The 11181-nt window shown below is 44.2% G+C and overlaps 1 protein-coding gene across 1 annotated transcript in view; it reads right to left on the reverse strand.

The window, feature by feature from the left end:
- Positions 1–38: 38 nt before the first annotated feature.
- The window catches only part of ttc23 (tetratricopeptide repeat domain 23), a 43272-nt gene continuing 32129 nt past the window's right edge, over positions 39–11181 (reverse strand). The window contains exons 9-11 of the mRNA XM_063197481.1: positions 8950–9099; positions 1636–1718; positions 39–1120 (exon numbers count right to left, since the gene is read on the reverse strand). Of these exons, the coding sequence (XP_063053551.1) occupies positions 997–1120; positions 1636–1718; positions 8950–9099 (357 nt within the window). The 3' untranslated portion in view covers positions 39–996. The remainder of the gene's footprint in view (positions 1121–1635; positions 1719–8949; positions 9100–11181) is intronic.

Here is an 11181-nt window from a genome sequence, read left to right on the forward strand (position 1 = left end):
GTGTGATTTTGGTAAAGAAGAAGAAGGAAAAAATCATCCAAGTATGTGTTTAAAAAACAAAACAAAAACAGCAGTAATGACTTCAGAAGCATGATCTCATATTAGCTGTCAGTATGCCCACCTCCGTCATTCATTTACATTTCATTCAGCAGAAGCTATTGTCCAAAGATACTAGTAAGAAGTAAAGCTTCTTTGCACAAAAATAGACCTGAAGTGTGCGGATTGTCTTCTTTTTATACAGAAATTTCTACTGAATCCTGCACCTTCTAAACAGATGAGCGGTGGCCTATCACAACCAAAGATACTCACAAAAACACACAAGGGCCTGTTGGCTATGATTATGTCCTCTTTTGAAAGTCGCTTTGGTTATAAAGCGTCTGCCAAATGCAATGTAATGTAATGCAGAAGCCATTGTCCAAAGAAACTTACAAAAACACATAAGGAGCTGTAAATATCTGTAAGAACACAGTGTCTGGAAGATGGGACGAAGTCAGTACAGGAAAGTTTTGCTCAGACATGGTTGAATGCAGGGTCAAATTCAGTGCAGGGCTGTCGCGGTTGCCTGACCAACTCAGCTGTCTCCGCGAACGTCCCTGAAATCACTGGACAAAGAAGCCGGTGGAATGGAGTGCCCTGTTGGAAGTGCTGTGTTGGCTCCAGTCCAGGCCTTAATGTGTGCTCCAGCCCAGTGTCCCTAATGTACAGCCCTGCCCAGCGGTCATAATGTCTGTTCCTCTGGCACTAGAGGGGTGGGATGGATGTCCCCCCTACACAGATCAGGATGCCATGCAAGGAAGCCAACAGGGGGACAAAGGGGTCAGTTGTCCCAGGCCAAGGGAAAGGGAGCCCCAGAATTAGGTCAACATTTCATTACATTACATTATATTGTGTGTGTGTGTGTGTGTGTGGGGGGGTCTTTCAAATTACTTTGTCCGAGGCCTGGTCAACGTTGTCAGCGGCCCTGGTGCCATTCATCCATTCCAACATACAAAGGCACTAAGGGTCCGACATGCTGGGATTTATCCCTTTCACTGCTGGCGATGGCACCACTGCGCAAAATGGAGGCCTTGTCTGCAGGTTGCCCTCTCTCCTAGTGGCAGCAGATGACACATCTGGGGCCCTGGAACAAGAAGGGCAGAGGGAACAGGCCAGGGTACTGTATAGAAACACATACATGGTGTACACTTCAGTGTATCATAAACTGCATAAACTTTGCATTACTTTCAAATAATCAACAAGAATCAAAAAGTCTTACTTTCAAATCATTGAGTTTGTCAGATGTATTTTGTATACTGTACATCTGACAAACTCAATGATTTGAAAGTAAGACTTGTTGATACACTCTGTTATCTGAAAGTAAGACTACAGTAGTTTATGCACTTTATGATCCTCAGGTGATGATAGAAAGGGCAAGTGCCAGCAGTATGCCTGGGCAACGACACAATCTTTTTTTACAATTTTATCAAGAGAACTTGAATCAGCAGCAGACATCTTATCTAACTATTCAATCAGAAATTTTGGAGGCAATCATGATGTTGCCTGGCAACATTGCTCAACTTTTTCCTATGTGTCATCACCTTAAGAGTGAGGTGGTTTGATAGACTCTGTGATCTCAAACATGGAGAGTTCGCTTACTGGGAGAGCATGTCCACTGTTCTTTGAGTGGCTCGGGTCTTCTTGTGCCGGGGCCCGTACAGTGCAGTCTGAATTTCTAGGCACTGAAAGGAGAAAAACTGTATTACTTAAAATGTAATTTGATGATAAAGAGTAACTCGTAACTGTCATCTTCAACCGTATATTAAGAAGGACACCTAACTGACTTTTTTGTGCTACAGTATGTGCTGAGTCAAAATTAGGATTAGTTTACAGATGGGTTTTTTGTAGGCTACAGATGAGTTCAGTAGGACTGCAGTTTCCCTGGCGATGAGGTAAACACACACCCAACACTACCTCTTTTGATGTGCCATAACAAATTTACTTAACATTTTTTTGGGTCAGTCTCTGGGTCAAATTGATGATTTAGATGCATCAAGGCAGCTTTGCAGAGGTGTAGTTTCCATGGAAACGACGTAAACACACTTACAAATCTGAAGAGGTGCATCAGAAGAAGACCACACGTGGAATGCTCCGTGCACGGATTGATTAAATTAAGTGCTGTAGAAAGATTTCAAGTGTGCCGACTTCTGTGTACCGGAATGACGTAGACGCACACACCCATCCTTCTATCCAGTCCCTCTCGTCCACACAGAAATACCAACCGTGTCACCAGTGGCGTAACACAAACACTTGGGGCCCCCCTGCAAGATACTAGAGTGGGCCCCCCCAACCACGCAAACCCCGGAACGCCACAGACCCCCACACACCACGGCCTCCTCCACTAACTTTTTCAAGGAGAGGTCCATTTTTTTTCAGGGCAGAGTGTCCCGGTGCCCACTAGCCTACATATTACCCATGTATATATTCTTTTATTATCATAATATAATGTAGGCCCAACAATACATATTATATATTATAGGTCTATATGGTCTATGTATAGATATTATATAAATATATATAGGCTATGTAGGCTATACACACACACATACACACAGGCCTATTCATATGAATATAAAAAACAACACTGCAATCATAAATAGCCTACATAGGCTAAATCAATCAATCAATAAATAGTAGGCTAGGCTATTAGTGAAGTTACTTTCTCACTCATCAAATCCATTCACCGTGTAGCAAACCTGAGTTCACACATTTGAATGCCTCTCCAACAGCTCTAAGTTTGCGTGACAGCTGTAAGTTTGCGATTTGTAATGAATGTAGGCTAGGCCTACTGACCGTAATTTCAAGACGCTTTTTACTGATCTGCAAACGTGATGCGAGAGAACAGACTCTCCACACCGGCCGTGTTGCAAACACGGACAACTTTCCAGTATCAAGGAAAAAGGTGAAAGGAGTGTAGGGTTTGGGACTCTTGGGAAAGTATAAGAGATAAAGATTCAGTAGGTTAGAATTATTTTGAGTAACCGTCGTCGCCGAATCAGCTGTGTGCAGCAACGCACCGGTTGGTAGTTTCTCTTTTTCTGAATACTGCAAAATGTGTTGCAGACTTGTTCTTGAGTCTCCACCCCATAACAACCAGCGTGTGGGCTCATTAGGGCTACGCTACGATGTTATGACAGAGCTGCGTTTGAGGGAAAAGACGCACGCTGTTCTCTGTATCTTAAATTGATAACTTGTGCAATCCCGCCCTATGGCGCTCGCGGACAATTAGCGAAATTGAGCGTTTTTTGCGGCGGTTGTGTGCGCGGACCGTTTATTTAACGGATTTTACAATTAAAAGTTAAATCACAGAGAACATGTCAGAGAGCGTTGATTCACACGCAGCGTCCATCAGCTTAGTGTTGACGACACACCTGTCTCGCGTAAGGGGGGGGGGGGCGCCTTAAATGTCTTCGGAACTAGGCTACTCCTCCCCAGCCAGGGGCCCCCACCCGAGCAGGGCCCCCCCGCACCGCGGGGGTATACTTTACGGCCGTGCGTGTCACCCTTTCTTCTCCTCAGGGCCTGATATCAACACCACTCTGCCACTCTCGGGGAGGATGCTGGCAAAGCCATCCAGGAGATAGGGCTTAAGAGGGGGCTAAACAGTCTGGGCAGCCTGCCAGGGCCGCCGCTATTGCAATGCTCACACTCATTCATAATGACAACAACAATAAACAGTGCTACCGCTGTGCTGTGTGTGTGTGTGTGTGTGTGTGTGTGTGTGTGTGTGTGTGTGTGTGTGTGTGTGTGTGTGTGTGTGTGTGTGTGTGTGTGTGTGTGTGTGTGTGTGTGTGTGTGTGTGTGTGTGTGTGTGTGTAATAAAACAGTGGTGCTTTGTGTGTTTGTGTTACACTGCGATCCCTTGTTGTTACCCGACCACAGCTAAATCCAGTTCACTCAGTATATAGTGCGGCCCTCACTCAGCGCTACATTGCCGCTGCGAGGCTGCGGTGAAGCGGTGATATGTGGGTGATTCCGCCAAAAGAGTGCCATTTGTGTCCCCAGCAAATAAAATGTATAAAATCAATGAATAAAGTGAAATAAATTACATTCCATTATAAAGCAAACTTTTCTACACATGATCCATTGAAAAGTTTGTAAATATATTATTTTTAAATATGATAAAAATGTATCCAAAACCCTATTTTATAGTCTTTCTTGTGTGTCCCCAGAGTGAAGTGCAACACTTTACCACAAAATATTGATAAAGAAATCCTTCCGAAACCTGTTTTTTTTTTCTTTATATGTGACTATATAATCCATCTATACTTTTAATTGTATTTTTAAAAGAATAAATTAATTCTATTTTGGTTAAAAATCACATTTTAGTCGTGTCCCCAGGTTTTGACTCAGTGCTGTTACCCATGTATATCCCGCCCCCTAAAAATTTGGGACCCTCCCACTAGTGACATTTTCACCCGGAAGTGACATCATTTAGATCTCCTGAATCCAATGGGAAGACCAAAACTAAGTTCTCTCGTGTAGTTTTTTTCATATTTGATGATGTTGCAGTTGAATCAGGCGGGGGGCAATCTAAAAACTCTTTCATGTTACCTTAATTATCTTTAGATAGTGTTTGATGACAACAAAAGTAAAATGTTCACTTAAATGTGAAGAATGTGCTCTGTGCAAAAAAAGTATTAGCATGGATGCCATGTGGTCAGATTTCACACAATTGCTAATTTCTTGCTAATTCCTCATTGCTGTTACCCTAATTGCTGTTACTCAAATAACAATGTGTTATGGTAAAAACTGTTATAAATTAAATTAATTATCCTGAGATTGCCCAGTGCTCTTTTTGAATGCTTAAATGTGTACATTAACAGTTTCTATGTTGAAATTGAATGAAATTTGAAGTTTATTTTTAAGGTTTTTCAACCAGCAAATGGCACTCTTTTGGCGGAATCACCCATGTAATACAGCCCAGGCCTTCCAGGGTTTCAGAAGTCACTCACTTACTACTGTCGCCAAGCGTTACGTAACAGCACAACACACACAAAGGTTACTCAATATTTCCAGAACGGCTGCAAATCAGTGTGCGGCGGGCAGGCAGAGCCTTCCATACGACAACAGGAAAATCTGCGCTACTGCGTCCTGTTCATTGAAAAGAAGTTTTAAAAAAAAAAGTATTTTCCTCTCTCTTCAATGGAAAGGGTTGTTTTGATTTTCCTTGGACTCCTCGGCCTCACCGGATGATGCAATGGCAGTAGGTTCTCCACAGGAAAGAGGAAGGTAATGTAATGGCAGGCACTGAGGGTTTCTCTTGCACATGCCTGCAGCAGGGAGGCCGAAAGCGGGGGACGAATGGCTCAATTGTCCTGGGCCCAGGGCAGGAAGGGGAAGCAAAATTAACCTTTAAGAGTGTACCGTCACACCGGTGTGACGGGAATGTTCGGGCAGTGAAAGTTCTATAGAATTCTGGGCGCCATTCAATAAAATTTGGAATTTTAGAATCTTGCATTGTTATGGAACGCATTCTTTTTATAGAATGTTCAAAAACCCACACTCTTAAAGGTTTTAAACCCTGTGATATTGTATGTACTGAAAGGGGCGCTCTTTCAGATGACTTTGTCCTAGGCCCGGCCAAAACCAAAGCAGGCTGGCCCACATGGACATATATTATTACATTACATTACATTGCACTTAGCTGACGCTGTCATTTTATTCAAAGCGACTTACAACTATTATTTTTCAGGGTATTGGTTACAGTCCCTGGATCAATGTGGGGTTAGGTGCCTTGCTCAAGGGCACTTCAGCCATGGATGGAGATGTAGGGAGAGGTCAGGGGGGGATTCGAACCAGCAACCCCTAGATTGAAAGACCAACTCTCTAACCACTAGGCCACGGCTGCCCCATATATGCACTGGTTTCCACGCACTGTTGTGACTTCAGTAGGAATCTCACTGCTTCACATTTCCACTGAACTGCTCAAACACTGAGGTGTCACAGAGTGGCACTTTTTTGGTCTCGTTACAGTAGCATAACTTCTCCTCTCCTTTCTCCCTGTGACAAGACTCTCATTGTCTGAAAGCCCACTCAGCTCCCTGAGCCCCTGAACCCCCAAAACTCCCACATACACACTCTGACCCCCCCGCGGGGTTCTGCATAGAAATCTAAATCGGGGTGTTTGTTTGCGTCGCTATACCCCAGCTGCTGTTGTCATGATTACGACAGAAAGAACATGATATCGAGGCCTTATCTGTCAGAGGTGGCGCGGAAAGGTTAGTGTCCAAGAGAGGGAGGGAGAGAGAGGGAGGGAGAGAGAGGGCGAGAGAGAGAGAGAGAGAGAGAGAGAGAGAGAGAGAGAGAGAGAGAGAGACCATAGGCTCTGTGATTCATACCGGGGTAGCTTGGATCCTTCTACACTTGGATACGACAACAGAGCAACATAGCAACCGCATGGCTGCCTACAGTTACAGGCCTGTTAGCACTAGCAACCAGGAAGAAGACCAATGTGTGTTTGTTTCTCTCTGTGTGTGTGTCTGTGTGTGTGTGTCTGTGTCAGAGCTATTTTGGAGTGTTTTCTCAGGGGCGGAAATACAGACGCAGGAGGGAAAGGGCCTATAAATGTGCCTTTACTGCATAGCATATTATTCTGGTGGAGGTGGCTAATGCCAGGCATCTTGGGCCTCTCTCTCTAATAAGATGGCCGCTGGTTATATTTTTATAGGGGGGAGGCCAGCGCATACCACGCCGGCCTGCATCTCTCCTCTCTCTCTCTCTCTCTCTCTCTCTCTCTCTCTCTCTCTCTCTCTCTCTCTCTCTCTCTCTCTCTCTCTCACGCTGCTATTTTGTAGTACTTGATGTTCACTTTTGGCCAATGACAGGCTCCCTCCACGGCGGACACGTACCAAGGGCCGTTCTAGAATGCTGACGTTTCCTTACAAGGAGCAGACGGAATGCCGCAGTAACTACGGGTCGGTGCCCTCTCAGACACAGACACACACACACACACACACACACACACACACACACACACACACACACACACACACACACACACACACACACACACACACACACACACACACACTGGAGTCAGCAGACAGAGTTCCCAACTCTGTCGAAAAAATCCCCCCGAGGCCCATCTGGCTGCATTCAGCTGAGAAAGCGAGAGGAGAGGAGAGGAGAGGAGAGGAGATCACAATGTCACGTTGTGTGACATTTCACTGGACTGGACAGTACTAGACTGAGCTGGACTGACCAGAGTAGTGCTGCGGCCACTGCTGCCAGTGCCATCGCCCCAGGCCAGGATTGCACCCTGGAGCACTCATGAGAGAGAGAGAGAGAGAGAGAGAGAGAGAGAGAGAGAGAGAGAGAGAGAGAGAGAGAGAGAGAGAGAGAGAGAGAGACGGGGGGAGAGAGAGAGAGAGAGAGAGAGAGAGAGACGGGGAGAGAAGGATAGAGAGGGGGTGTCTATCTACACAGTAAAAAAAAATGCAGTGTTAATTCAACACTTAGAGGCTCCTCTGGGACCAAATATAATCTAGAAGATGTTAAATCAACTATCTGAGAGTTGCATTAACACTGCGTTGTCTAAAACTGTGCATCTCTCTGGTGGAAATAGCTGCTCTTGACTCTGCCTATGGTGAAAATAGCTGTTCCATTACAATGGCATTATCCCTCCACTCTGGCACTAGAGTGGGTATTTGTGAGGCTGCAGCCTGATCTAACGGCTTTACACATGCTGGAAAAGACCCCTGTGGACTGCTGTGTATTAATATTAGAGGGGTGCTGCTCTCTCTCCCCTGACTCCTGGCCTTTACTGAGGACTGATAGAATTGCATAAGAGTGACTGAGAGGGGTGTGTTATGTGATGGATGCGATGATCATGTGCCCGTGTGCATATTTGATGGGTCCTCACGTACAAGTGTGCATGGAGTACTGGTATGTGGTGGTCACGTACACATGTGTCTGTGTAATGGTGGATGGTTATATGTGGCGAATAATGATAATGTACATGTGTGCATATGTGATGGCAATGTACCATACAAGTTTGGACACGGATGATCATGTACGCATGAGCATACGTGATGCGTGGTCACGTACACACTATACGAGTGACCTTACACTTCACAGTACATTTCAACATTATCCTCAAGGTTTTTCTAACTGTGGTGAATAAAAGGAACACCTTTCATTTTCCTTTTTATATAACTTTCCTTATTTCCATAACTTTCCTTAATTTAAACCAGGGATCAATAAAGTAACCATGCCATATTTGCCAGTAATCAGTCCCTCCAGGCTTTTTTTTCAAAAAGGCCTTTGTTCGCGGGGCCTCTTCCAAAAATATTTTCCAATAATATTGCATTTGGAAGTGAAAACTGTTATAAATATTAGCAATACTCCCTTTAAGTAATAGAAATCCAGTAATTATGTAGTTATACTGGAAACCAGTGTTTCCCAACCATTTCTGTCTTGCATGCACCCTTAGTCTTGTTGAAATGTGATGAGTAACCCCTCACTCATGCCGAATGTGTTGCTGCAAACACGAGCCATGAGAAGATTTCCCTCCTTGTCCCTCTGCCCTCTGCAATAAAACCTTAAACACCAATCACCAAACTATTACTGTGTACCACACACCTATTTTTAGGGATTCAATGCACATACATGTACATGCAAATAATATCTGAGCAACTCTACAAGGATACATTATTACTGAATTCAGGACAAACCTACAGTATTATATGACACAGTATGTCTATCTGATTGAGTTCTCAGCTATGGGTTGCAATTATCTGGTGGTCCTGAGGAAGTGTGTGTGTGTGTGTGTGTGTGTGTGTGTGTGTGTGTGTGTGTGTGTGTGTGTGTATGTGTGTGTGTGTGTGTGTGCACGCAATGATGATGATGATGATCATCATGGTGTGTCAAACGTGTCTGTCTGGGCATACGTGTGTGTGTATGTCTGTGTACCTGGCTGAGGGTCTTGTGGGCGTGTCTTATGTGTCCTTGTGTCATCTCGACTCCTCCAATCAACATCAGGGCCTGGGCCACCTCAGCACTTAGGTCCCCGAAGACACGTCTTTTTAGGGAAACGGCCTCGCGTTGCAGTGACACACTCCTCTACACACACACACACACACACACACACACGTACGCACACATGTACGCACGCATGCACATGTGTGCACAAACACACAAACACACGAACACACGCACACATGTACGCACGCATGCACGTGTGCACACACACACACACACACACACACACACACATGCATGCACACACGCACACATGTACGTACACACACACACACACACACACACACACACACACACACACACACACACACACACACACACACACACACACACACACACACACACACACACACACACACACACACACACACACACGTTACACAGCATAGTCACACTGTCTTGTTCAGAAATTACACCTAACAGCTTTATGAAAAAGTTAACATATGTATATTTCATATTTTATTTCATTGGCCTAATGTCAAATCATAGTAGACAGTTGCAGAATTTTTTTTTCTCCACAAAAAGCCCATTACATGTAAGACAGACTTGAATGTACTCATACACAGAAAAAAAGGTTAATGTGTGTATTCCGTATTTTATTTCGTTAGCCAAATGTCAAATCAGAGTGGAGAGTCGCGGAATACATTTTTTTCTCCACAAAAATCCCATTACATGTAATACAGACTTGAATATGCTCAGCTATGGTGTTTTCGTAATGGTAAAATAAAATGGTCGATTGCCATAGTTGAGATAACAGATTCAGAATACACACACAGAAGATTAATTCAATTTAAAATTGTGCCATAGATGTTTCAAAGGTGTATAACAGCTGTGCCCTTAATATGACAGCAATACAGACTTGGCATCTGTTGCTTGTGTTGTGCTGCTCTCTTGTGAAAGCCAGGAAAAGGGGCCAAGCTTAGGCCGGTGAGAGGGTTAAGCAGGTGAGAGGGAAGGGGACAAGGTAAGGTATGTTTGAAGCATTTCACACACCCAACATCAATCCAGCTTCATGACAGTCCTGAGTCCTGACACACACACATAAACACACACACACACACAATCCAGACTCAAAACAGTACCCCCCCCCCCCCCCCCCCCACACACACACACACACACACACACACACACACAAACATACACACATACACACACACACACACCAATCCAGTGTCAGGGCTGTAGCGCCACCTCTGCCCTCTGCTCGGTGTTGATTCTGAATGCTGATGAGGTTATCAGCCTTTATTGTGCTGGGTAACCCCTTCTGGCATTCACACATCCCTTGGCCGCCCTCTCCACTCTCCAAGTGACCATATTATTCATATCTGATGCATAGCTATGTGATATCCAGCATCTGGTGACAGTCTTCATCTGGTGTGTGTGTATTATGGGATGGTGATGAGTGGTGGCAGGGAAAGTAGGCCTCTGAACTGCTACGTAGAACCAAACACTATTTGTAACCCCTAAGTCTTAAAATCATACAATGAGTACCCCCTCCTCACTATCTCTTTCCCCTCCTGATGTGATTATGCTCCATACATTTATCATTGATTATTATGATATTTTTCTGCTCGCCCGCTGTTGTGTGTGCCCTAGTGGTACACATACACCTGACTGGTGATCAGTGGCCTAGAACACTGATATATCCCCTGCAGGACAAAAGAAACATTGTGGATGAAAGGTGAAACGTTCTAGATTTCAAGCTCTACCGAAAGCTTGCAAGTCAAGTAAAGCTTCTTTGCACAAAAATAGACCTGAAGTGTGCGGATTGTTTTCTTTTTATACAGAAAGCTCTACATTTTAAAATGAAGTCTAAACTTCAAAATGAAGTTCAACTTGCTTCCAACTAGTCTGACAAAGTCTGACAAACATGACCTGGATTAATGGGACCCTTCACAGACATTAACATAGGACAAACACTCAAACTACCCACATTTTCTCAAATAATATCCGGGATATTATTAACACCAAATTTACAAAAAGGGGAGCACTACAATTTGAAGGAGGCTATTAATACAAAAAGAAAAAGAAAAACAGCCATATTTGCCACAAACAAAGAAACACCAGCTGAGACACAGGCTACAAAAAGAAGCAGGCTTTCATACATTCAAAAATGTTTTAGACCAGGCCAGGCTATGAATTGAGGAAATACAGTACGTAAAC

The sequence above is a fragment of the Engraulis encrasicolus genome, chromosome 4, assembly GCF_034702125.1.
Source record: "Engraulis encrasicolus isolate BLACKSEA-1 chromosome 4, IST_EnEncr_1.0, whole genome shotgun sequence".
Classification (NCBI taxonomy): Eukaryota; Metazoa; Chordata; class Actinopteri; order Clupeiformes; family Engraulidae; genus Engraulis; species Engraulis encrasicolus.